General features: G+C 41.2%; 3 protein-coding genes across 6 annotated transcripts; 1 reads left to right on the top strand and 2 right to left on the bottom strand.

The window, feature by feature from the left end:
• Nucleotides 1–1,334: 1,334 nt before the first annotated feature.
• On the bottom strand, nucleotides 1,335–6,750 carry ddx41 (DEAD (Asp-Glu-Ala-Asp) box polypeptide 41). The gene is made up of 17 exons (XM_037261693.1): nucleotides 6,570–6,750; nucleotides 6,165–6,260; nucleotides 5,910–6,060; nucleotides 5,744–5,818; nucleotides 5,596–5,656; nucleotides 5,388–5,524; nucleotides 5,212–5,284; nucleotides 4,774–4,927; nucleotides 4,506–4,642; nucleotides 3,977–4,139; nucleotides 3,776–3,907; nucleotides 3,626–3,697; nucleotides 3,446–3,542; nucleotides 2,927–3,076; nucleotides 2,223–2,294; nucleotides 1,737–1,847; nucleotides 1,335–1,653 (listed from the first exon to the last, which is right to left on the bottom strand). The coding sequence occupies exons 1-17, from the start codon at nucleotides 6,594–6,596 to the stop codon at nucleotides 1,517–1,519; spliced, it is 1,845 nt and encodes a 614-aa protein (XP_037117588.1). The 5' UTR covers nucleotides 6,597–6,750; the 3' UTR covers nucleotides 1,335–1,516.
• A 1,210-nt stretch (nucleotides 6,751–7,960) lies between these two features.
• fam193b (family with sequence similarity 193 member B) lies at nucleotides 7,961–17,494 on the bottom strand. Of its 3 annotated transcripts, none has more exons than XM_037261689.1 (10): nucleotides 17,169–17,494; nucleotides 15,023–15,301; nucleotides 14,261–14,447; nucleotides 13,053–13,271; nucleotides 12,005–12,416; nucleotides 11,732–11,915; nucleotides 11,052–11,285; nucleotides 9,487–10,519; nucleotides 9,314–9,389; nucleotides 7,961–8,371 (listed from the first exon to the last, which is right to left on the bottom strand). In XM_037261689.1, the coding sequence occupies exons 1-10, from the start codon at nucleotides 17,340–17,342 to the stop codon at nucleotides 8,275–8,277; spliced, it is 2,895 nt and encodes a 964-aa protein (XP_037117584.1). In that variant the 5' UTR covers nucleotides 17,343–17,494; the 3' UTR covers nucleotides 7,961–8,274. The 3 variants fall into 3 exon arrangements, with proteins under 3 accessions (XP_037117584.1, XP_037117585.1, XP_037117586.1); XM_037261690.1 differs by having other exon boundaries at nucleotides 9,511–10,519; XM_037261691.1 differs by having other exon boundaries at nucleotides 14,261–14,411.
• Nucleotides 17,495–18,515: 1,021 nt separating this feature from the next.
• On the top strand, nucleotides 18,516–22,212 carry mxd3 (MAX dimerization protein 3). Of its 2 annotated transcripts, XM_037262104.1 has the most exons (7): nucleotides 18,556–18,719; nucleotides 19,067–19,181; nucleotides 19,996–20,095; nucleotides 20,208–20,237; nucleotides 20,323–20,437; nucleotides 20,784–20,949; nucleotides 21,145–22,212. In XM_037262104.1, exons 2-7 carry the CDS (start codon nucleotides 19,160–19,162, stop codon nucleotides 21,261–21,263), a joined length of 552 nt encoding a protein of 183 aa, XP_037117999.1. In that variant the 5' UTR covers nucleotides 18,556–18,719; nucleotides 19,067–19,159; the 3' UTR covers nucleotides 21,264–22,212. The 2 variants fall into 2 exon arrangements, with proteins under 2 accessions (XP_037117998.1, XP_037117999.1); XM_037262103.1 differs by lacking the exon at nucleotides 19,067–19,181 and having other exon boundaries at nucleotides 18,516–18,719.
• Nucleotides 22,213–22,402: the final 190 nt, after the last annotated feature.

Here is a 22,402-nt window from a genome sequence, read left to right as displayed (position 1 = left end):
GATCGCTCTAAATATGTACCATATTTTCCGGACTATAAGCCACTACATTTTGCACAAGCTTTGAACCCTGCGGTTTATCTATGATTGTTTCATGATTTTGTATGATTTGTGCATATTCTCTTATGTATGGAAATGAAACCTTAAAACACCTGTGGCTTGTAGTCCTGTGCAGCTTGTATATGAACAAAATAGGAGTTTTCACGAATTTTAGCTGCTGCACCTTGTATTCGGGTGCGTAATATAATGCAGAAATTACAATAGAAATGTTTAGTATACGTATCTTGATGTAAATCATGCTGCAACAGTTAACTTTGAGGCAATGAAATTGGAATTTTGAACTCATAGAGGCATCTATTTCAGTTTGTATATCAATCACCATTTTGCATAATTCACCTCCACTGACTAAAAAATTGCCCGTTTAACAAATTTTAAAAGGCCCGTCATTAAATATGGTCCAAGAAATAAGTCAGTGAGTCATGCAAGTCACATAATACTTGTTGAATACATTTCACAGATTGGTTTATCACCAAAAATGATTCCCGAGCGCGGCACCGCTGCTGCTCACTGCTCCCCTCTCCCCCAGGGGATGGATTAAGATCACACGGGGATGGGTTAAATGCAGAGGACAAATTTCACCACACCCAGATGTGTGTGTGACGATCATTGGGACTTTAAAAAATTAAAATGCATTAATCATTTTGTATTCCTTTCTCATGAAATACATTTGTATAATTAACAGATTTTAAATAGAAATTAGTACATTTTAAATTCGTCAGTGAAGTTACTTATAAAACAAGTTTAGCTTGTATGGTTTTTAAATAAACAATTTTATCATTTTAGACATTTTTTTCCTCAAATAGGTTATTTGATTATATATTATTTTATTCGGCACATTAAAAGTTGATCATTGCAAAGTCACAAAAATACACATTCATTTAACATTTTTTGTATTGTTGTTTTATTAAACGATTGGTTGATTTATTTTGATTAAACATAAAACATGAGAACTATAATGAAGAATTAAAATACCTATATATTTTAAGTGTAAACACCCTTCTTTTATTCTATTTAAAACTAAGGACACATGCAGTTTAAACAAGCATCCCTGGATTTGAAATGTAAATTTTCACTACACATCGTGTATTTGTAACTCCTTAAAGTGACATCATTCCTTCCTTGCAGATTAGGTCAGTGGTTGTCATCTTTGACTTCATTGCTCAATGACAGCCAAAGAGTTAAAATGAGATTTTAGACGCGATTGTCATATGCAAGCGTTCTTGGTTGATCAGTAAGCCAACAGTTCTAGAAGAGACTTATACAATAGTAGAAGGCCATTCTTTTCTCAAAAACAGTGACATTTATTTACAATTTGTATCAAGATATTACAATACAAACCTCATCAGTGTTCTGGTGAGGTTCATAATTGGTCTACACAGCTCTACCTCCTGGTTTGAATGAGTGAAGGGGTAATCGTTCCTCAGCAAGCAACGGAGCATGTTCCAATTTCCAAAGACACTTAGAAGTCCATTGAGCTGTGAGCCAGATAGTCCTTCCTCCCGATGTTGGTAACCTGCTTGGTCTGCATTGCCTCCAACTTGGGACAGTCTGTAATACGATGACCAAGACCACCACAAAATGTACAGCCCCTCTCCCCTATGAAAGACCACAACAAATAATTGTTAGGACAAAGTCAATGACAAAAAAGATTTTCACTGGATATTTGGTGAATGACCCACCTCCGATATCCAGCATGGTTTCGTCTCCTGACTGGAGCACCTGGAGAACCGGTGGAACTTTTTGCTTGGCTTCAATGAGCAGGGCCTTCAGATCCATCAACACGGACTCATCTGAATTAAGTGGAATGTAAGAAGTTGTGTTAAAGACATTAATGACATATGTTTGCTTTTGTACATTTTAAAATTTATCCATATTCCTGACTTTGATAAGGAAATATTGATGCTAACTTCGAGCATATTCTAATCAACTAATTTAGATCAATACACATAAAGGCCTCCATTATGAAAAAGTACAAATCATTTTGAACGTGAAACTCTGTCAGAATATGCAAAACAGTCAGTGTTTCAATAATTATGTCTCATTTCCAGCTAAACAAAACTCATTTAACAAACAACAATTTGACAAGGGTGTGACCAACTGAGGGCTGGGCATGTAGATGATACGGTACTTGAAATGTGTGCTGTTTTTTTTCCTCCATTCCTTACCACAGCCTTTATTGATGAATGTTGTGGCAATACCAGTCTGACCAGATCGCCCTGTTCTTCCAATTCTATGGACTGAAATAAAGAAAAAAAATTACATATTGAGGACACATTCACAATCAATGCAACATTTTTTAGAACACAGATAAAGTCCAAACAGAAATGGGGGAAAAAGCAATGAGTGAAATATAGTATAATAATATAGAGATATACATAAAATACATATAGATATACATTCAAGCAATTTTGAAATGGCCATTTTAGAGTCCTTTCATGTTATGTATAAGCTAGGCAGCAGCTGATACATTGCTGACGTGCAGGAGTCAGAATGGCTCTGCTATAATGGATAATGAGGGACTTTTTATACATTTTTCATGTTTACTGAATATTTTAATGCTTCTTGGTTCTGTGATTTCTCCAGTAGGTTAATTAATGAAATGTCTATATTTAGCCCATTAGTCACCGTTTGTTGTCATACAATGCCAAAACTTACCAAACACCAGTCCTCAGGTCCATTAATTTTTATTTGATTGTATTTACAGCCTAGAGTAAAGTGGAAAATGGATGCTGTGTCAATCTATCTTTTGCAGACAAACAGCTTCAACTCTTACAGTCCTTCTACAGAAGAGGATCCCCCCCCTGCTGATTTTAAAGGTCAGGACAGCAAAAGCTAGACAAGAGACTCATGACACCCAGTATTGTCTCACCATAGTTTTCAATCTCCTCGGGCATGTCGTAGTTGACGACGTGCTGGATCGCCGGGAAATCGAGACCCTTGGAGGCCACATCTGTGGCGACGAGGACGTCCTTCTTTCCTTCCTTAAATGCTTCTATGGCTTTTGTTCTTTCCTCCTGATCTGGAACAAGATGACAGGTTATTATTGTGTGGAAAGTTTACTTTTTAAAAGATGAATAAAGCTTCCCCACCATCAAGTGCAAATTACAACAACAGCAACTATTTGCACTCTGGCTATTTCTGGAAATACACTTAAATCTCGATTTTACTCGCTTGGATCCTACGCGACTTTTTGTCTAACGTGGTCTGGTCATGGACCCTTTTTTTTTGTCATAAATTCATGATCAAGTATAAGGACCAAACGAAGCTAACTGTGTCTATAATTTCGAAGTGTAAATGTCTGCGTGTGTATGTATGTGCATGCAATTTGCGACTGGCTGGTAGTGTGACACGAATGAGGACGTGCGCCATAGAAAGTGGATTGATATACCTTTTCCTCCATGAATGGCCACAGCTTCCACACCTTTCAGCAGCAAATACTCATGGATGGCATCAACGTCAGCCTTTTTCTCAGCAAATATCAACACCTTTGGGGAATTAAAAAAACAAAAAATCAGCATATGCATTTTGTGCATGCGTGCGAGATTCTGATGACGAAATGTGAACTGACGGGAGGTGTTGTTTTCTGGAGACACTCGAGCAGATACACCGTCTTAGCCTCCTCTTTGACGTATTCCACTTCCTGTTCATACGCACACAAAACAGTCAGTCACCCACATCAGGAAGTCTGTGGCGATTGAAAGCGAGCTGTTGAAAGTACCTGGATGACATCCAAGCTGGCAGCACCCGCTCTGCCTACGTTAATTGTGATGGGTTTGACCAAAGCGCTTTTGGCAAAATTCTGGATTTTCTTGGGCATGGTGGCGCTAAAAAGCAGGGTTTGCCTTTGTCCCTACAGAAAAAAAGAATTTAAAAAAATCAGTTACATCATATTTAAAAATGATTAAGCCCTAATCTTTACCTTAAAATAAGAAAAAATGGTCCTGATGTCCTCCTCAAAGCCCATGTCAATCATCCTATCTGCCTCATCCAAGGCCAGGTAGCGACATATGTCCAGACTCACCATCTTCTTCTGTAACAAGTCCATGAGACGCCCGGGAGTGGCGACCATCATGTGCACACCACTGCAAGCGCAAAACATTTCATCTTTATCTTTACTTGGTTTTGTAATGTCACACTTGATAGACAGGAAGTCACTCAATTGATGTGCATCCCAATACATTGGAACAGTGATCCTCTAAGTGTGGTACGCGCGCTCCCTCTAGTGGTACACGAAAAAGAAATTTCACAAAACTCAACACATCCGCCGTCCGTGCATTCATCCACTTTAAACGGATAATTTCATATGATGGAAAAAAATAAAATAAAACAAGACAAATTGCATTACAAATGTTGCATAATAAAACATCCAAAGTCGGAATTAACTGAAAAACTTAGTTTTCAAAAAAATGAGCTGCTGCCTCTGTATTCTAACTTTGATCTTAACTTACTGTTTCACAACTTCCATTTGCTCCTTGACGGACATCCCTCCAATGCAGAGGGCTGTCCGCATCTGAGGGGCTCCCTCCTCCTCCAGCAATTTGCTGTAATATTCAATGATGCCGTGTGTCTGTCGGGCCAGCTCTCTCTGTCGCCAAGTCAAATCACAGATTGTTGAAGAACAACATGCTGATTCAAGCCTCGCGTATCATGTGCATAGTCAGGGCCTTGCACATAATGTTATAAAAAAATGCCTGACAAAAATACGTTATGACTTACTGAAGGACAGATAATGAGTCCATATGGTCCCTCTCTTTTAAAAAAGGGCAGGCGCTTCTCCTGCTCCAGGGCGAACATGATGATGGGCAAAGTGAAGACCAAGGTTTTTCCCGATCCAGTAAAGGCGATGCCGATCATATCGCGACCTGATAAACTACAAGTAGAGGTTAAATTGTGTGAACATTTTATCGCTCATGAATAGAAGGAATACAATTATCGCAATTACGATCTTAAAATATTAAATCATTTACACTTCTACATTTTTTTTCCACTCGCAAATAAGCAATATCATATCTTACAACAAATATGTATGAACCCACATTAGCTACACCTGTACGGCAATCTTATATTTAAAGCTGAGCAGTCTAATTTTCGATAAAATAAAACATCTGCTTACCCAACATCGTATGTGTGTGCAACTGTGCATAGCTCACTTACACTGTTGGGATTCCTTGAATTTGAATTGGCGTTGGATGTACAATTCCTTTCTTCTTCAAACCTTTTAGAATTGCTGTAAACACGACATGATTGTTAGAAAAAAAGGTATGACATTTACAGTATGAATGTGTGTGTGCGCGTGGGATGGTTGTGAAGGTTAAACATATAGCCCGAACCTGACGGAAGCTTCATCTCCCTGAAGCTTTTGATTGGGGGAGGGATGCCGTCTCCATCAACCAAGATGTGAAACTTCTTCCTCACACGTTCATTTCTGGTCTCCGGCATATGGAGGACATACCGTGGAGCCTTCCAGCTACAAAGAACTACTAAGTTAGCTCATGAGGGCCAGAAATGTTTACTAATAGTATAGTAAATTGATTGCACCTTGTTTTGATTGGATCATCATAAATGATACCCTTGGCCATTTCCTTCACGGACATCAATGCTGTCAAACAATGGGACAGTTGTCAACCTTGTGAAGGGTTTGACTTTACCACACTAGAGTACAAAATTATCTTCTTTTTTTTCTTACCTCTGCCTTCTGCAACACTTTCTAAAATCTTCTCTTCCTCTTTCAGTTGCTTCTCCTTGGCTGACTCTTTGCGTGCTGTTTTTTTTTTTTTTCAAAACAAAACTGAGTTAATGAGTAGAAAATAAAACGGTGAAACATGAAATTACTAATCTGCTGAAAAAGAAACCTTCTGCTTTTTCCTTGAGATGTTGGTGCTGGTCAAGGAGACTGACGTTGGAACGTGGACCGAGCCCTTCGTCTTCATCCCTCTGTTCCTCCCCACTGTCTCTATGCTCTTCATCCACTGCTTTACCACGCAATCGCAGCATCTTCTGAACCTGTGAGTTGAGTACAAACTCTGTGTGATTTACAGGATAACTTCATTTCATCTGCTACGACAAGCGTGAAATTAATTTAGCTCCCACTGAATGAGATAACATACCATCTGTTGCTTTCGGATTTTGACAGGAACGTAAGGAACATAATCTTCATCCTCTGACTCCTCAGCCCCAGAGCCTTGATCTTCTCCATGAGACCTCTATCAAGATGATAAATGACATAAAAATGTGACAGTAGAAGTGTTTAGTTCGTGCAAATGACTCCATACTTCATATTGCAACGTCGAGGTTACGTCTTACGCGTTGTCGCAGACACGGGCAATGTTACCTTGAAATTCGTTAACTTCAAATACACGGCAAATGGTTAATTCGGAAGAACCCAATTTACGTGAAACGTTTTTATATAGATTTCATCGCTAAAGCAGCGATAGTAGCTAGCGAGTTAGCTCTCCGCTAATGCTAATGTTGGCTGTTTCCCGCTGTAACAACTATCTTTGTTTGACACGCACCTTTTTAAGTCGATTATCGTCTTCCATCTTGTTCAAAACGGTGTGCTACGTCGGCAGATGTGACTATAACAGCACACTTTGTTCAAATAATGAGATTAAATTTGTATGAATCATACAATTGCTTTCAGCCGAATCTCAGTACGGAAAGTCAAAAGGCTCAAAACCGGTTTCGTCTCAGTGACGTCACTGATACTTACTGATGACTGCATGAAGCCATAGAAAAACAAACGCCACAATTAATTTATTTTTGTCAAAACTGCATCAATTTAATCTTCCGGAACGAAAGATTGTTCACAGTATCAAAAGTGAGTTTCTTTTTCAAACAAACGAAACCAGCCAACATACACTTGGCTATTATTGGTATAGTATAAATCTACATTCAACACATTAAGATCCTCATTTCTCTAATTGAATAAAACCGAGAGCATCGGATATCTCTGTAGGGGGGGTGACAGAATAAAGACAAACTTTATCTATCACAATGATAACCATGAGCTAAAACTTGGTTATTGATGCTGCTGTTCAAGAGGTGTGAAGATTATTTTTGTTAAGCCTTGGAATTCTGATAGGGAAACAGAAATGGTTGAAAATGTTTCACTCACTCACTTACCCCTTGTAACCCATGCCAAGGCTCAAAAGGGCCCCAAATAACCAGTTAATATGTACAAAAATCTAAATGAGTTGAGTGTGGGTTCAGACCTTAAACCAGTGGTTCTTAACCGGGGGTGCGAGAATGCTTCCTAGGGGGTGCGAGGATACCCTTTACAATTTTTCGGGGATAATGGTCGGGTAACCGAAAAAAGTGAAAAATTCTGGAAATCAAAAAGTCATTGTGTTAATTGGCATTAGGGATAATGCTAATTAAGCCTTATAGCTGTAAAGTAAACCAATTATTATTATAATAATTATTTAGGGTTAGGGTTAGGGGTGCGAGAACTGGTTGGCGAATTGAATGGGGTGCGAACAAGGAAAAAGGTTAAGAACCACTGCCTTAAACTGAACATTCATTCTGGAATGAATGCTGATCGTTTGGCTTCAAGAACTATACCGGCTAATGCTATAAACAAGAGTGAACACCAAGGAAGGAGTGACGTTGAGGCAATACTTTTTGAGTGAGCGACCACATTTCCTCAAACACGTCATGCATCATTGGTCGCCCTGGTGTTGGGATGGACTTTGTGAGACAAAGGTTAACTAAAAGTGCTTGTGTATATGAACACATTTTGCTTACCCTCAATTCATACTCAGATAACAGTATAGGTTACACAAGGTGCAACTTTTTCGATGTGTTTTGCTTGTAAGTAAACATTGAAGACATTTGTCAAACATGCTGAATGTGACAACATCAGGGGGGAGCACCAGAATTAAAGCTCAGAAGTTTAACACAGTTAAAATGTCGGGATTCTGATAAAAAAAAAACATTTATTTCCTGTAGGGTAAATGTTAACATACTCCATACGTCAGCACATGAATGCAGTGGACATACACACTCATATTTCCATGTTGGAGTGAAGTTTGCCATGACAGCAAAAAAGGGTAGAGCTGGCCTTGTATTGATCCCTGGCTGACGAGCCACAGGTTGAACGTCAGTGTTTTGAATGAGTTGTGAATAAGGTCCCTCTAGTCAACAAGAAGAAAATGGGGCCAAACACAGCTCTATTGAAAGAGTTTGTGGTGTGGCATTTTAGCTTCCGGCTCTCGTCAGTTATTGAGCTGCATTGGAGGGAACTTTTTTGAGGCTGAAGTTGGACCAGTTCACCGCTACCTTCCGGCGCGTTTGTTTTGCCGAATCAAGACAGAACCTAGAAAGACGACAGGCATTTAGATATGGGGAGAATGGCAGAGGGAAACAAAGTGGACATTTTCAAATAACTCTTAATCCAGGGAAACCTCCCAAATTGAATGCTTCCTAAATTGTGCAATCTGGAGTTCAGCCAACATTTCTGGAAAAACTTGAATGTGGAACCAACATCATCGTCAGCATGCATGGCATGCCTTTGACGTGATCAAATCTCATGAGACTTCTGTTTAAGCACGGTACACACAAATAAACAAAATTTGAGCAACCCCCTTCCCATCAAACTCAGCCTTGGGCCAATCCTCTCATATCCTGAAAAGATTATCTTTATGTAGTGTATGAGTGACAAATTGCAAATCTTTTTGTATGTAGTTAGCACAAGTACTGTAGGATACTAGTTAGCAGTAAGACCCTGGAATAGATTACCCCTAAATCTCGATTTCACGCTGACATTGGAGTCCAGAATTATGGAATAGCGTCAACCCTGAAAGAGTGTTGTATAGAAAGTGTTTTTAGACAGCTGAAGGGGTCCTTTGTTACATTAATTTAGGTCAGGAATATTGTTGGACAGTTGAAGGGGTTCGTTTGCTCCACACACATCAAAGTCTGTTGACATTTTATTAAAAAAGAAGCGATACGCAGATGACGATATTAGGTGGCTTGAGTAAGTCATTTTGATGCAATGCAAATTGGATGGATAAGAATAAAGCATCCATTTATTCTCCTACTGTGTCTGGCCACACTCTTGTTTAACTTGTGGATGACTGTGTGAAGGCTAAGATTTACGCACTAGTCATTTAGCTTCGTACGGTCCTTATACCATCCATTTAAAATATTACTTGATCAATTTGCAATTGATGGAAAGGGATGAAGTCAAGCACCGGTTGATTTTCAGTCGGCTTTGTAGGTTCTGATGTATTGGTGTTTGCTGATGTGCTCTATTTACCTCTTAAAGTATTCTACTTCCCGATCAATTTCATCCATTGACGTAGGATCCACATCTTTCGGAAGAAAGACGTCATCTAAAGATTAAATAAAGAGAATTAGAATTTATGGCTTGAAGGCATGCACACAAATACATAATTTGACATTGACATAAATATCAAGATTCGCCCGCACCAATAGCACTAGCGGATTTTTCACCCTTGCTCTTGTTCTTCTTATTCTTCCCCTTGGATTGCGTCTGATGATGCCCGTTTGCCGGAATGCCGGGATGAGCCTTGCGTTCGGTATCCTGCTCACATCGGCCCGCTCGCACCTCGCTGTCACCTTTACCCTTGTGTGCGTTCGGGGGGGCAATGCTCGCTCCATTGGCTGCTGCGTTTTTGGATGACCTGCTCTCCTCGGCTTTCTTCAGGCCGTTTCGCTGGCTGTCGGCTGCTTGCTGAAGCTGTTTGAGAGCAGCTTTTGAGCCATTACAAATGATTTCCGCCACCCTTGACTCAGTGACTTTGGAATTGTGCTCTGAAAACGTTGGCTCCTGTTTTTGCTGTTGCTGCTGTTTTTTACTCTTCTTTGACTTTGTACCGCCATTCCCAGCTGTGCTGTTCTTAGGATCTGAGCTGTCCTCCTTCGATTTCGGTGTCACTTGAGTCGGTTCCTCTGGCAAGACCTGGAGGAAGAGCATTTTTCCAGGGGAGTTGACTCGGATGAGCTTGGAGAGACCGGGTGCAGTGTTCGAGCCCTGGATATCCTTGGACCCGCTCGTGGTCCCTGTGGCTGCGGTGGGTGCGGAGGTCGTATTTGGCGCCGTGTTTGTGTCCTCCCAACCATTCACCAGCTCCAGAGGGTTCTTATAGTTTCCCAGGGAAAGAGGGACCAGGTCGATTTCTATCTGCTGCATGTCAGAGGAGCCGTTCAGATGGGACAGTAAATGGTTGCTCTCCAGTGTGGCCGCCTTTTTCGGGAAGTCGTTGACATCCAGATTGAGGTCGTACATGCTAAACGAGGCTCGAATCGAGTCTTTGATGGTGTTTTTGATCTCTTCCAGCCGACTGGTGAGAAAACTGTTGACCCGCTCGAGTTCCAGCTGGGGCCAATCCAATAAGCGTGACGTCTCGGCGGTGTCGGGCAGGGGCTCGTCCATGCACTCGGATGGATTGGAAGCGGGTTCGCTGCCTGCAGCACCCGCGTTGCCCTGCAGAGCTTTCTCCTGAAACGCACGTGGCGTGATGGTAAATCATCTATAACGCTGAACTCAAGTCCTGAAAGTATTACGTTGATCAAATTCATGATCTTGTTTATTTTGTGTCCAATTGAAAATAAGTCAGATGCTTATTGTTATCGGCACGCATTTTAAATGACGTCTAGCATTTGGTGCATCGGCCTTTGTTTGTAAAACCGTTAAATACAAATAAAATTACTCCGCCAAAAGGGTGTAATTTGGAATAAGACCAAAATTTACTGAAAAAAATCTATGCCTCATAAATTAAAAAAACTAACTAGCAAATGCTGATGTATATTCCAAGTCACCAAAAGCATTGTGGCAAATACTTGACGAGTAAATGACCAAAGAAGCCTGCAAACCAATGGGACATTTTTACTGAAATGAAAACACAACACTGAGCGTTTGAGGTTGTTGTTTTTTTTTTTTTTACCTTTTGTGAACCTGACCAAATTTCATGTGAATACATTCCATTCAGTATCAGGAAAGCAACTAAAAATAAGTTTGATGGCCGGCATACCTTCTTTTTTTGTTTGTGCCGAGCTCTTTTGGCTGCTTTGGCACTGTTTACAGGTTTGGGCTCAGAGCTGTTGATGAAGTCCAGCAATTCATCCACATCCCTGTTGTCGATGGCACCAGACATTGTCAGTTCTGAGTCCTGGCGCTGAGGCAGCTCCTCCTTGCGTCGAGTGAGTCGCGACCGGAGCTTCTCTCGGATCTCGGCGTAGTTTCGACTGGTTGGAGCGGCTGGAGGCTGTGACCAAAGAGAGATTCCATAATGTGCTTTTCACTCTTTGTGAGAATTTAAACAAAGAATCTAAAACCCCTGCGCAAAACAATAGGGAGCGGATGACATGGATTGTTTGACTAATGAATGCGGATGGCGCTTTTTAATCACCGAACTTATCTAGACTATACGAATAAATAAAATATTAAGCCAAATACGAAAATAACATTTGACTGTTTCTCAATAGTTTCTCCCTTTGGGATTTGTTGAACAACAGAGAGAAAAAGTTGAAGAAGTCGTCCAATTTGGGGAGGGGGGGTGAATATAATCATCTTTGTCCTATGTTGTAATATGTTAGTGTGTTAAAAAGAATTGGCATCACTTTTGAATCTTGCTTATTTTAAAATAGGTAATTTGGCTGATTTAATCATCTTGGCCCTACTAAACAGAGGGTGGCAAAAAATGAATTGTACCGCATTGTGTCCAAAGAACTCGCAGTAACAGCAGTCGCAGTACTTTCCGTCCTTCTGGTTAGTGGAAGAGGAGGCACAGGAACTCCTCTCAGAGCTGCTGTCTTCATCCTCCACTTCCTCTAACTCTAGCGACGGCTCACACACAGTCCCATTAGTCATTTTGTGGCCCTTACATCCCTGGTCCCTGAAGGGGAAAAAAAAAAGAAAGACAACAAACTCAGTCATCAATCAATCATGTTAATCAACTTTGATGGTTACTTCTTAGGGACTGACCTGCAGGCCCCAGTTGACAAGCTTCCCACATTTGAAGAGGCGGTCGTTCCCGTACTGTGTCCGTTGCAAGGGTGGTTACAGCCTGCCGCTGACGAGCCCGTTTTGCCATGTTGTGTGTTCACAGCAGGAATGTGGGAGTTTTTGCACGGACTGGGCTTGTGAACTAATGTTGGGCTCTCTGGACTGGGAGAAGCCTTTTTAGTTGTGGATCCATGGAGGTTTGGTACCAAAGGGCAGAAAGGGGTGTGGCCTGCGACACCAGCCGTAGATGAAGACGTTACGTGGTTGTGCTGTCCCGAATTTGGCTTTGGGGGCAGGAGGGAGGAATGCTGGGAAGACAGGCCCGTGGGACTATTGGGGGGGACCGACAAGTCTGTGTGTTGAGGATGATCGCTTGTGGGGAAGGCTTCACCTGGAAGAATCAGGTATCATGTCACAATCACAGCACAAACACTAGAAATCAGATATAGGTATATTATATATATATTATTGTAACTACATTATTCTTATGATGTAAACAAGTGCCGATTCAGGATCACCCACAAAAAAAGATATATATCTTAGAAAAGCTTACTTGCGTCTGATTAAAAAAACGTTAACCAGATTAATTGGCATGGTTGTGTGTGCCATCTTCATAAACAACATTGTCAAATACAAACATGGTGTAAATACTGCAGGGCGGTTTGAGGGTCTGACTCTGTCGTAATTCCCTTTTAACATGCCCAAATGTCACACAACTTTGAAAAGAACGCTTAGTATTTAAGATGTATGAACAAAAAATAAAAAACGTTATGACAAATGATGAACATGTAATGATACCCATCTGTGACAATCTTGGCACAGATATGTAAAAACACAAAGCCAGTGTAAACAAAACTTACACTTAATCTTGATTGGAAAGTGTACTGTGACGCTATAGTTTTAATGATTTGAATGAAAAAGCCACCTAATCATGAAACAAATCTGACTTCTGTGATCATCCTTTCGACTTGGGAGTAAAATTCAGTGAAGAGCGACTCCCAAGTGCAATAAGAAGCACTCCACACACCTTGTGGTGTTGGTCGACGGCACACGTTCTTGAAATGCTTAGGGGTGGTCTTGCAAAGGTCAGTTGAGGTAGAGAGGGGGGTCCCGGGCGTGGAACCACTGGTGTTCTGGGCCATCGGGTGACTGTAGGGGCACACTTTGGCTACCGACGTTTTAGCAGATTTCCCAGGTGCTTTGTGGAGTCCTCGTTTCTCATGACAGGCCGATCCCATAGTTAAACCTGCATGTTGGAAGGACAAAAAAAATATATATATAGCAAACTCACAATAAGGATAAACGGAGAGGACTTAAGAGATGGTGTACTTTTTTCCCTACTTGATATTTATTTTTACAGCGCTGCTCTTTTGTCATATGCAACTATTATATAAATGTTCTTCCCTCTGCTAAGGATACGTTGCCCGGAGCAAAAAAAGAAAAAAACCCGACTTCACGTGTGGGCTGATGTATATCGTACGTGTGGCGAAAGACTTTCTTTTCTTTACATTTTAATGATGATTACAAGATTTGACAGCACATTGACATTTGCTTAATTTTCTCAGGGAACACTCAATGACAATTGCAAATGTTGGCACGTGTAAAGATGAGAGTATTTTGAAAATTCTTTCTCGGTCGTCCTCAGACGAGCTTCCATAGTAGAAGCTATACATTGCGCATTAATAATGACTGTGGGGCGCAGCTCCTCACAGCATCCCCAATCCAACCCTTAATGCTGAGTGTCAAGCAGGGAGGCATCGGATTCCATTTTATAGTCTTTTGGTATGACTTGGCCGGGGATCGAACCCACGACCTCCCAGTCTCAGGGCGGACACTCATACCACAAGGCCACTGAGCTGCTAAATTGCGAAACTAAATTGAAACTGTAAATGTTATTTGTTAATTGGATGGGAGAATCACTCTGTTTATATTCTGAACTTCTGTTTCCATGGCAGCGTTCCAAGTTTTTCGATGTTCCCCTTGCTTTCACCTCTACATTGATTGGAAACAGTTACTAGCTCCGTAGAGGGCTAATTAGCACAGATAATTGCTGTCTATATGTCATCGAGCAGTTAACAGTGAGCAAGAGAGCCACAACAGAGGCAGAATATTTGTAGCTTGAAACGATTATGCAAGTAAGAATTTGTACGCAAGTAAGAGTTTGTACGCAGTCGCTGAATGAACTTCACAGAACGGACCTGAGGCCTGAGATATGAAAGCGTGAGGACGACAGACCTTGCTGTAGGTGTAAGGAAGCGTTGTGGCTGCAGTGCTCCCCTTCGTTGGGGTCGACTGAGTTCCACAGACTCCAGATTTTGTAGGCTGACATGTAGGTACTCGGGTCACAGTCCACAGTACTTTGCTCCGGGTAACCATTCCCGCAGCCCTGGAAATTACATGAGGAAGAGTGTGACAATGGTACCTGCAATAAGAAAACACACACAGAATGATTGAATCACAGGCCTTGTATTTCATAAGTAGGTGTTGAAACTAAATCAAATTGTTATTAACTCGATCAGTGCATATGGAAGGAACTATACGAGTTCAACATGTCATTATTCGCACAAACAATAATGTTTCTGAATCATGAAAGGAGATCTCTGCAACAGTCATCCCATTCAACTATTTTTAGCAGTTGTAACTGCCAAGGAAATGCGACCAAAAAAAACTTCAGACACTTCCAAAAATGTTCAAAAGTTGCAGTATACCGAGACAATTTAGTAGTCAGACAAGACGAGATTCACTGCAGAACCTGAAAATTAGTATCATTTGGAATTCAACCACTGAACATTTTTGGGGGGGGGGGGGGGGGTTGTGGTTGGAGGTTGAACAGTCATTAATGATGACTTTAGCAAATCTTGTAGGAATTAAAAAAAAGTGACAAACACATAAGAGCTATAGAGACTAGATAACCTTGGTAAACACATTATCACTCTATTAAAATGTAAGAAAAAAAGGATCCAAACATACAAGCTAGTTCCTTGCACTTCTATTTACCCCAGTTGGCTGCTCCTGCGCGCTCCGTCTCTCCTCCTCCTCCACACTCTTGCAGCAGCTCTGACATATCCACAGAGGCACCTCTCCCAGCAGGGACTGGGACAGCGAGGGCACCGAATCGGCCAGTTTATGCCCCGGCGCCTCCCGCAATAAGGCTTGGGAGAGTGCAGGCACGGCGTCGGCCAGTTTGGTGCCATGTCCCCCTGGGAGCCCGTTCACAGAGTTCGCTCCCCAGTCCTTAAATTCACGGTGGCACAGGAGGCAGCAGGTATGCATTGGCTGCAGATGCAAAAGGATACCAAAGTGAATTAATAGCACATAATTAGACAGCAACGCAGTTTATTGGGTGATTAGCAAGACGTAACTTAAAATAACAGGGTGTGCTGCCTGACGTTGGAAACCAGTAAGACTGCACATTTAACTACAACTAGAAATCAAAGGTCATTTTTTTAATCCAGTAAAAAAAAGTGTGTGTATTATATTACATAGTGTGTATATATTTTTCCTTTGATACAGCGTACCGTCTTTGTTGCTTTTTATTTGATGACTTGTATCTTGTCGCACTTATCGGTTTCCTTTTTTCTGCGCCGTTGTGAGTGGCAGCCTTTACTCTGAGCCTTTTATATGCGCTCTCTGTCTACCTGTCTGTCTGTCGCTCCCATGAGAGCATCGACAGAACATTGTAAATTCTACACAGAAAGACCCAAACCGAAATTACAACCAAATGTGCGATCACTGATTTGGAGCGTTATGAATACCTTAAAGAGAAATTATGGCTAATATCAGATTACAATATTTCCCCGCTTTAATATTGCGATTGTGATTTAATATGCGATTATTTTTTCAAGGTCCTCTGTATTTTTCAACAAACATGAGCAATAGATTAATCTAAATTACAATAAACGACATCAGATTCATTGTCAAGGATGTTTGATTTACCACTTTTCTTCAGACCAATACCAGTCCTCACTCTAAGTACTCACTGATAGAGTACTGATACCGCTCGTAATTTTGATGTGTAAAATTTTCTTTAGACAATGACGCAGATGATAAATCGGCAATTTTTTCAGAACGCCAGAGTACATAGCCAACTACTGCTCAGGAGGAGTTATTCGGTGCAGGATTTTCTTTGCCTTAAGTAGTCACGGCTGGTATCCACCATGGGAACGCGACACCTAAAACAAAGCAGGTATCGGCCTGATACCGATACTGGTATCGGTACTTACAACTCCCTCATCAATATTTATTATAAGTGAGGGTTTTTACAAAAATTAGGAATACAATATGAATATGAAAACAATATGAAAACGTGGACTGCACTTCAACACTGAACTCATCTAGAGACTATAACGATACATAGCATACACATGTACCACATAGTTAAAAGGTTATTCTAGTGGCACCTGGGTATAATCTTATTTCAGCTTCCATGTGTGGCTTTAAATGGAATTACTCATTACTAGCAAGCAGTCAAGTTCAGAGGACCCAGATAAGGTGAGTGGGTTGACAGATGTCTCGCCTAAAGCATGCCATCATGAATTTCTATCATGGGGTTACTAGTTTCCCATCAGCTTTGCATTACATTTTGGCACCATGCATTCCAGCGCCTGAGGGAGGGTTAAAAACATGAGTTGAGGGTGCTCCGGACTCGACAGAAATGTCGAGCGTTTGCAACATTGTTACAAAGCCGTTATGCATCGGCGCTAGCTAGCCCGATTAGCTCGTAGCATAGTTAGCCACCGTTTCCTGTAGTGTGCGCAAAGTGAAGGTGGTAAAGCACGTTTGGTATAGCACGGCGAGCCTTGTGGCTAAAATGAGAGGGGGCGGTCGGGCTGTTGTGTGCTAAATGTTGCAAACGGGACGACCTGTCTGAAGCACAATGTCACCTGTCTGGCACACACGATGGGCTTTGCACGGCCACCATGCCAAGCAGACAGGCAGTGGAGTGCAGCTACTTGAAATGTTGGACCCCTAACGTTCCATCCACTATTATTGTGTTCATCTATGCTATAGCGTTTAACCCAGTAATGGTCGATTTGGCGATCCGGGAGGAACTGTTTTCATTAATCATACAGTATGGTGGGCTGAGCGAGGAGGCGTTAAACGTGGTCGAATTAGCCCATTGTGAAATGGGTTAGTAGCTTGCCTGGTTCGCTTTGGTGGTGGTGCTGGTGCTGGTCAGCCTCTCCACTCCAGCACCTCCTCCGCCGCCGCCGCCAGTTGCATCGCCGGGAGAGACGGGATTCTTCGGTACGGTCTGCTGCGCGGGTACGAGCTCCTTCTGAGCGACGCCTTGCTGCTTGCTTTTCTTCCTTGCCATTGCGATGGGGTTCGCAAAACGCTTTGGCCAAGTTTGCACCAGTTTCGGTAATTCCAAGAGCACACTTTCGTTTATTCTCGGTCCACAAAATGTTCTCTCTCTCCTCCAGTCAAGACAACAGTCAATATGGCGGAGGACTGGTCGAGCACACTTGGGAGTTCATAGGTTACAGATACTGCTGGCTTGGCGGCTTCGCCTTCATAAGGAAAATACAACTGAAGTCTACGAGTGCATTGAAGCTAGCGCTGCCATATTTAGTAAGGGCAATCGGCTCATGTCATGACTAAAAAAAAAAATAGAGTAAATGAGATATTAGTATTACACAATCAAATTGAATTTTGTTCTAAGTTTTGGTTTTACATCAAACCGTTTTATTTAGCCATTTAACCAAATTCAAGAGGTTATTTCCAATATTCAAATTCACAAAATCGGACCTTGGGCAAATATATTGAATATACATATATTTTAGTCTAAGGACGAGTGTCTCCTTTATTCAACAACATAACGTTCAAAATGTTTATTTAAAAAAATACACATCGTAAAATAATGTTTACGTAAGAGGTCCTGTATATGGAACTATAATGTCCGCCACAGAACCATTGTTTTACTTATGAGTTTGATAGTGTACACACATTTATACTATAGTATGCACGAGGGAGTGAACAATATATTGTCAGTGACAGCACATTGTTTGTTTGTTTCTCAGTCTGACACATAGATACAAAACAAAACCAAAACGTAACGCCTTATTGTTTAAAAGGGGAGGGCGGTGGAGAGGGCGCGACGTTGTAATTTTACGTCGTCCCCGAATGCATTCAAGGCATTGGGAAATCGTGCAATCGCAGACTTTTTGAATAAAAGGCACACCATAAAATGTGATTTTCTGTAGAGTCTTATCTCGAGGCGTGTGTTTGAAGATATGGTTCCCCAAAGTAGAACTGATTGTGGTTAACTATCGGCTGATAAAATACACAATTTCATTTTTACCAAAGAGGAAAAATGCGTCTTTTTAAGGAACACATTTAAGAAACTGGTATTTGTGTGCCCAAATTAAGTCTAGAAAATCCGATACGTAACATTCATGTAGTTCTTTGTGACAATACTGAACTAATACGGACATTGTTTTTGTTTGAGTACTCAGAAGTCCGAGTTTAGTCTGAAGCGTGAAGGCAGCTCCAGTGTTGGGGCTCAGTGACTGAATTGAGGACGTAGCTTACTTGCAGTCAGTCAGACTGAAACTGCTTCACCCACTTTCGGCGACCGACTCCCTTAGCTTGTTCTTTTGAACAAAATAAAGAAATAACAGAATGGACGGGTCCATTTGCAACATCCAGGTGCTTCTTCGCGCTGCCGAGTTCCTGGAGAGGAGAGAGCGAGGTCAGTGTCTATTCACCACAAACGTCAGGCGAAGTTGCTTATCGTCAAAACAATAAAACGCATTGAGAAGTTTGTGCAACTATGGTCTGCAAACAGAATATAAAGGTGAAAGGAAGAGACATGGCAACTGTACATGCAAATTGATTGGTTATGCATGTTCAGCTATTTTGGACGAGCTCTCCATTTGACTCAGTGACCTACATATTGCTCACATCATTGTACTCAAAGGCGCCAATCTGCTCCAGTTTCAAAATGAAGCTCAGCGCTTTTCCGCGATTATGACGGCGGATGTGCAAGTCCACGTAAATACTTTGCGCTGTTTAATTAATCGGCACTACAATTTTCAGATTTTAAAGCAATACGTGAGAGATTTCCGATGTTAGCCTTTGCAACAGTGGACATTTTGAGGCGGGTGATGGCGCCAAAATCAAATACAGCTGATGCCGATGACAGACTCGACGGGTATGTCTTTTTGTCCATTTTAGACAATCGTATACGTTCGTTTTAATACAAGTACTGCTCCGCGTTATCTAGGGTTGCCACCTGTGTCTGACAGAAATCCTGTAAATTTTGACCATCGAATCAACCTTTTTGTATGTCCTTCGCACATTTACCTCAAAATCACACTTATACGCTGCAATTGTATTGCGCTAATTAGTAAAAATGGCAGTTAATTGTTATTTGTTTAGTTAATTGCTTTATTTAATAGCAGGCCTTGATTATTTTGGTTTATTTTCAACCGTTCTTGTTGTGGACACCTGGGGGCAGTATTGTGTGTGTGTGGGGGGGATCAATAATTGGGTTGTTTGCTTATGTGGAATAAAAACAAGTAATGTAATTTTTCACGGTCTGTAAGAATAACCAAATGCAGCAATTTAAAGTGTAATATCAAACAGCTTACCTGCCTTAGAGTGTGGTGGGTTGTTCTGCCTCTGCTACTTGCTGCTCTTGGCTGGGTTTGCATATTCTTTGGTTGACTCCCAATCCTTTCTAAATTGAATGTCTAAAATGTAGAAGCTATTATTGTCTCAATGTGAGCGATTGTTTGTTTTCAATCAAGTTTGAAAGTGAAATAAATCAACGTGGTCGTAACCCCACACGCTAACGGTACAACTCATGCAAAATTAGATTGTGCATTGCATTATGGAATTTCAGCAGATTGTTCAGCGGTGGTATCATACTGAGAGGCTATGTGTAAACTAAGCCTGTCAGCAGTTTAGGCCTCGGGCTGCATAAGGATGGAGTGAATTTGACATATTTGTAATGTGTTTTCCAGAAGCGGAACATGGCTACGCTTCACTTCTGCCTCCCAGTCCGACTCTGCCTGATAAGAGAGGCAAACAAAAGAGCAAGAAGATGTCTGCTGGTGGCAATAGGTGAATGCATTCCACAACACACAGCTGACAGTAGGGTGTGGTGCTTTTTAGTGTGGCACTTATTAAAATAATTTGTTTTCATTAACACACCTTTCTCGTGCTGTAAATGCAGGTCTGTGCACAACGAGCTGGAGAAAATCAGGTGACTAATATGGTTGTGTTTTGGGAGAATAATGATCCACATTTGAATGAGTTGCAGTCATTCAAATTGTCGCTGTGCTTTGCAGACGAGCACAGCTAAGGCAGTGCCTGGAGCAGCTCAAGAAGCAAGTTCCTCTATCGTCGGATTCAATGAGGAACACCACACTAAACCTGCTCAGGCGGGCCCAACTGCACATCAAGGTAGCAAAATAGAAATGATAAATTCTCATCTAATGATAAAATTTCTGTAATGCCTACTGGCAGATGTTTGTAATACGTTGCTTTTCTTTTTAACAGTGTGAGAGTTAAAAAGAAATATTGGAAGTCACTCTGTGTGACACATTGAATTCTTCCACCTCTGCAAAGTCCAACATACATTAAAGGAATACCTCTGATAATGTTTAAAAAAAAAAAAAAAAAAAGAAATCATTTTTGTAAAGGCAGACTAGGCTCGTGCACATAATGACAGCTCATTTCAGTTGTCAGAGACGGATGACCCCGAACTTCAGCTGACATCTCCACTGCCCTTGTGCGTATTTTATCACAGAAGCTGCAGGAGCAGGATGAGCGCGCCGTGCAGCTGAAGGGCCGTTTGCGCTGGGAGCAGAGGGAACTGCAGGTGCGTCTGGAGCAGCTGCAGCGAGGGGCCGAACGGATGAGGAATGACAGCCAAGGCTCCACCATGTCGTCAGAGAGGTCGGACTCGGACAGAGGTTAGTTTTATCTTGCGGCAATAACCATTAAGATTTGGCGTGCATATATTTTCCCGTGGCCTCGAAAATGGTTATCCAAGTGTAAATTTCTGCCTCTGCGGTTTTATCGTACTGAGGAAAACTCCCTTGCAGCATATGCCTATCTGACCAGCAGGTATGGTTAAACTTCAAATGTCGATTGTTTGTTGCTTTCAGAGGACGTCGAGGTGGACGTGGAAAGCATCGTTTTTGACTGCATGGACTCTGAAGAGCCGCACATTGGATGCAGCACCGCTGATCACTGTTACTCCACTATGGACAAAGCCTGGCTATGACAGCAGCTATTATCATTCTCATCATCATCATCATGGCGGAGGGGAGGAAGAAAGAACATTCCAAATATGAGCAGGGTGCGGACAACGATACTGCACAAATGAACAACCCCCTTTTTTTTTCCCAAAGGCAGTTTTACAACATTGTTTGAATGTTACACCACAAGCATAATCATGATTTTGGTTATGACTGAGCTGTGTCTATTTGCACTGAAGAGCAGTTCACATCACTGGGCTCGGATGGCTGTACCAAGCAAATTCAAAGCCATGAAGACACAATTCTTTAAGGGATTTGTAAGAAGAAGAAAAAAAATCCCCCCAAAAGTAAGACTTTTCTTGACTTCAATATGCCTACACTGACTTCAACGTTAAACTAAATTTACTCTAGTTATTTGTTAAGTTTCTCTTAAGCATTACAGTAAGGCCACATGTGGCCTGCACTTAAACATTAACCTCTGCTATGGTTTAATATACACGGTGTCATTTCTTGTTTTCTTTTATTGCACATGAACAACCTTGCATTGCACTTGTTTCGTCTCCTTTTGAGTTGTGAGTATATCAGAAGTGAAAACACAGGTAACAGGACTAATTTGGTGGCCATTATTGCACAATTATGTGACTGTGCCTGAGATTCATTTGGTGTATTTGCACAATCTAGTCTGTTATGAAGTGTGAGAGTTTTGATACCTGGTGGATGGAAAGCATCAATTCTTGCACAGCCATGGTTCTTGATCACGATTAACAAATTCTATAGGTAATAATTTTTGCTGTACGAGTATATTGCTCTATATTTAATAACCGAAGGCACATTTTGCCCTCACCTTTACGAATATGCAAAATGCCTTATTACCTTTTTAATGCTGTTTTATGTATTCAGACTCTCTCCGCCCAGTAATATTATGTAGCAATTTTTGTAAGCTTTTTATGAATAAATATTTTCTATATTTAAAGAGTTTGGCTTTATTTTCTCAACACAAAAGAACACAGGAAAAAATATGGTGCTCATTTATTGTTACAAGACCATCTTTTTTTTTTCTGCGCACATTGTCTTCGTTTTCTTTTCACAATCTCACTTTCAATGCTTAATACTTTGATTGCTGTATTACTAAGACTTTATTATAATCGATTTTTGCAGGTGGAAT

Source organism: Syngnathus acus, chromosome 10, assembly GCF_901709675.1.
Source record: "Syngnathus acus chromosome 10, fSynAcu1.2, whole genome shotgun sequence".
Classification (NCBI taxonomy): domain Eukaryota; kingdom Metazoa; phylum Chordata; class Actinopteri; order Syngnathiformes; family Syngnathidae; genus Syngnathus; species Syngnathus acus.
Note: the sequence above shows the minus strand (reverse complement) of the source record. Positions and strands in the feature narration are given on the sequence as shown.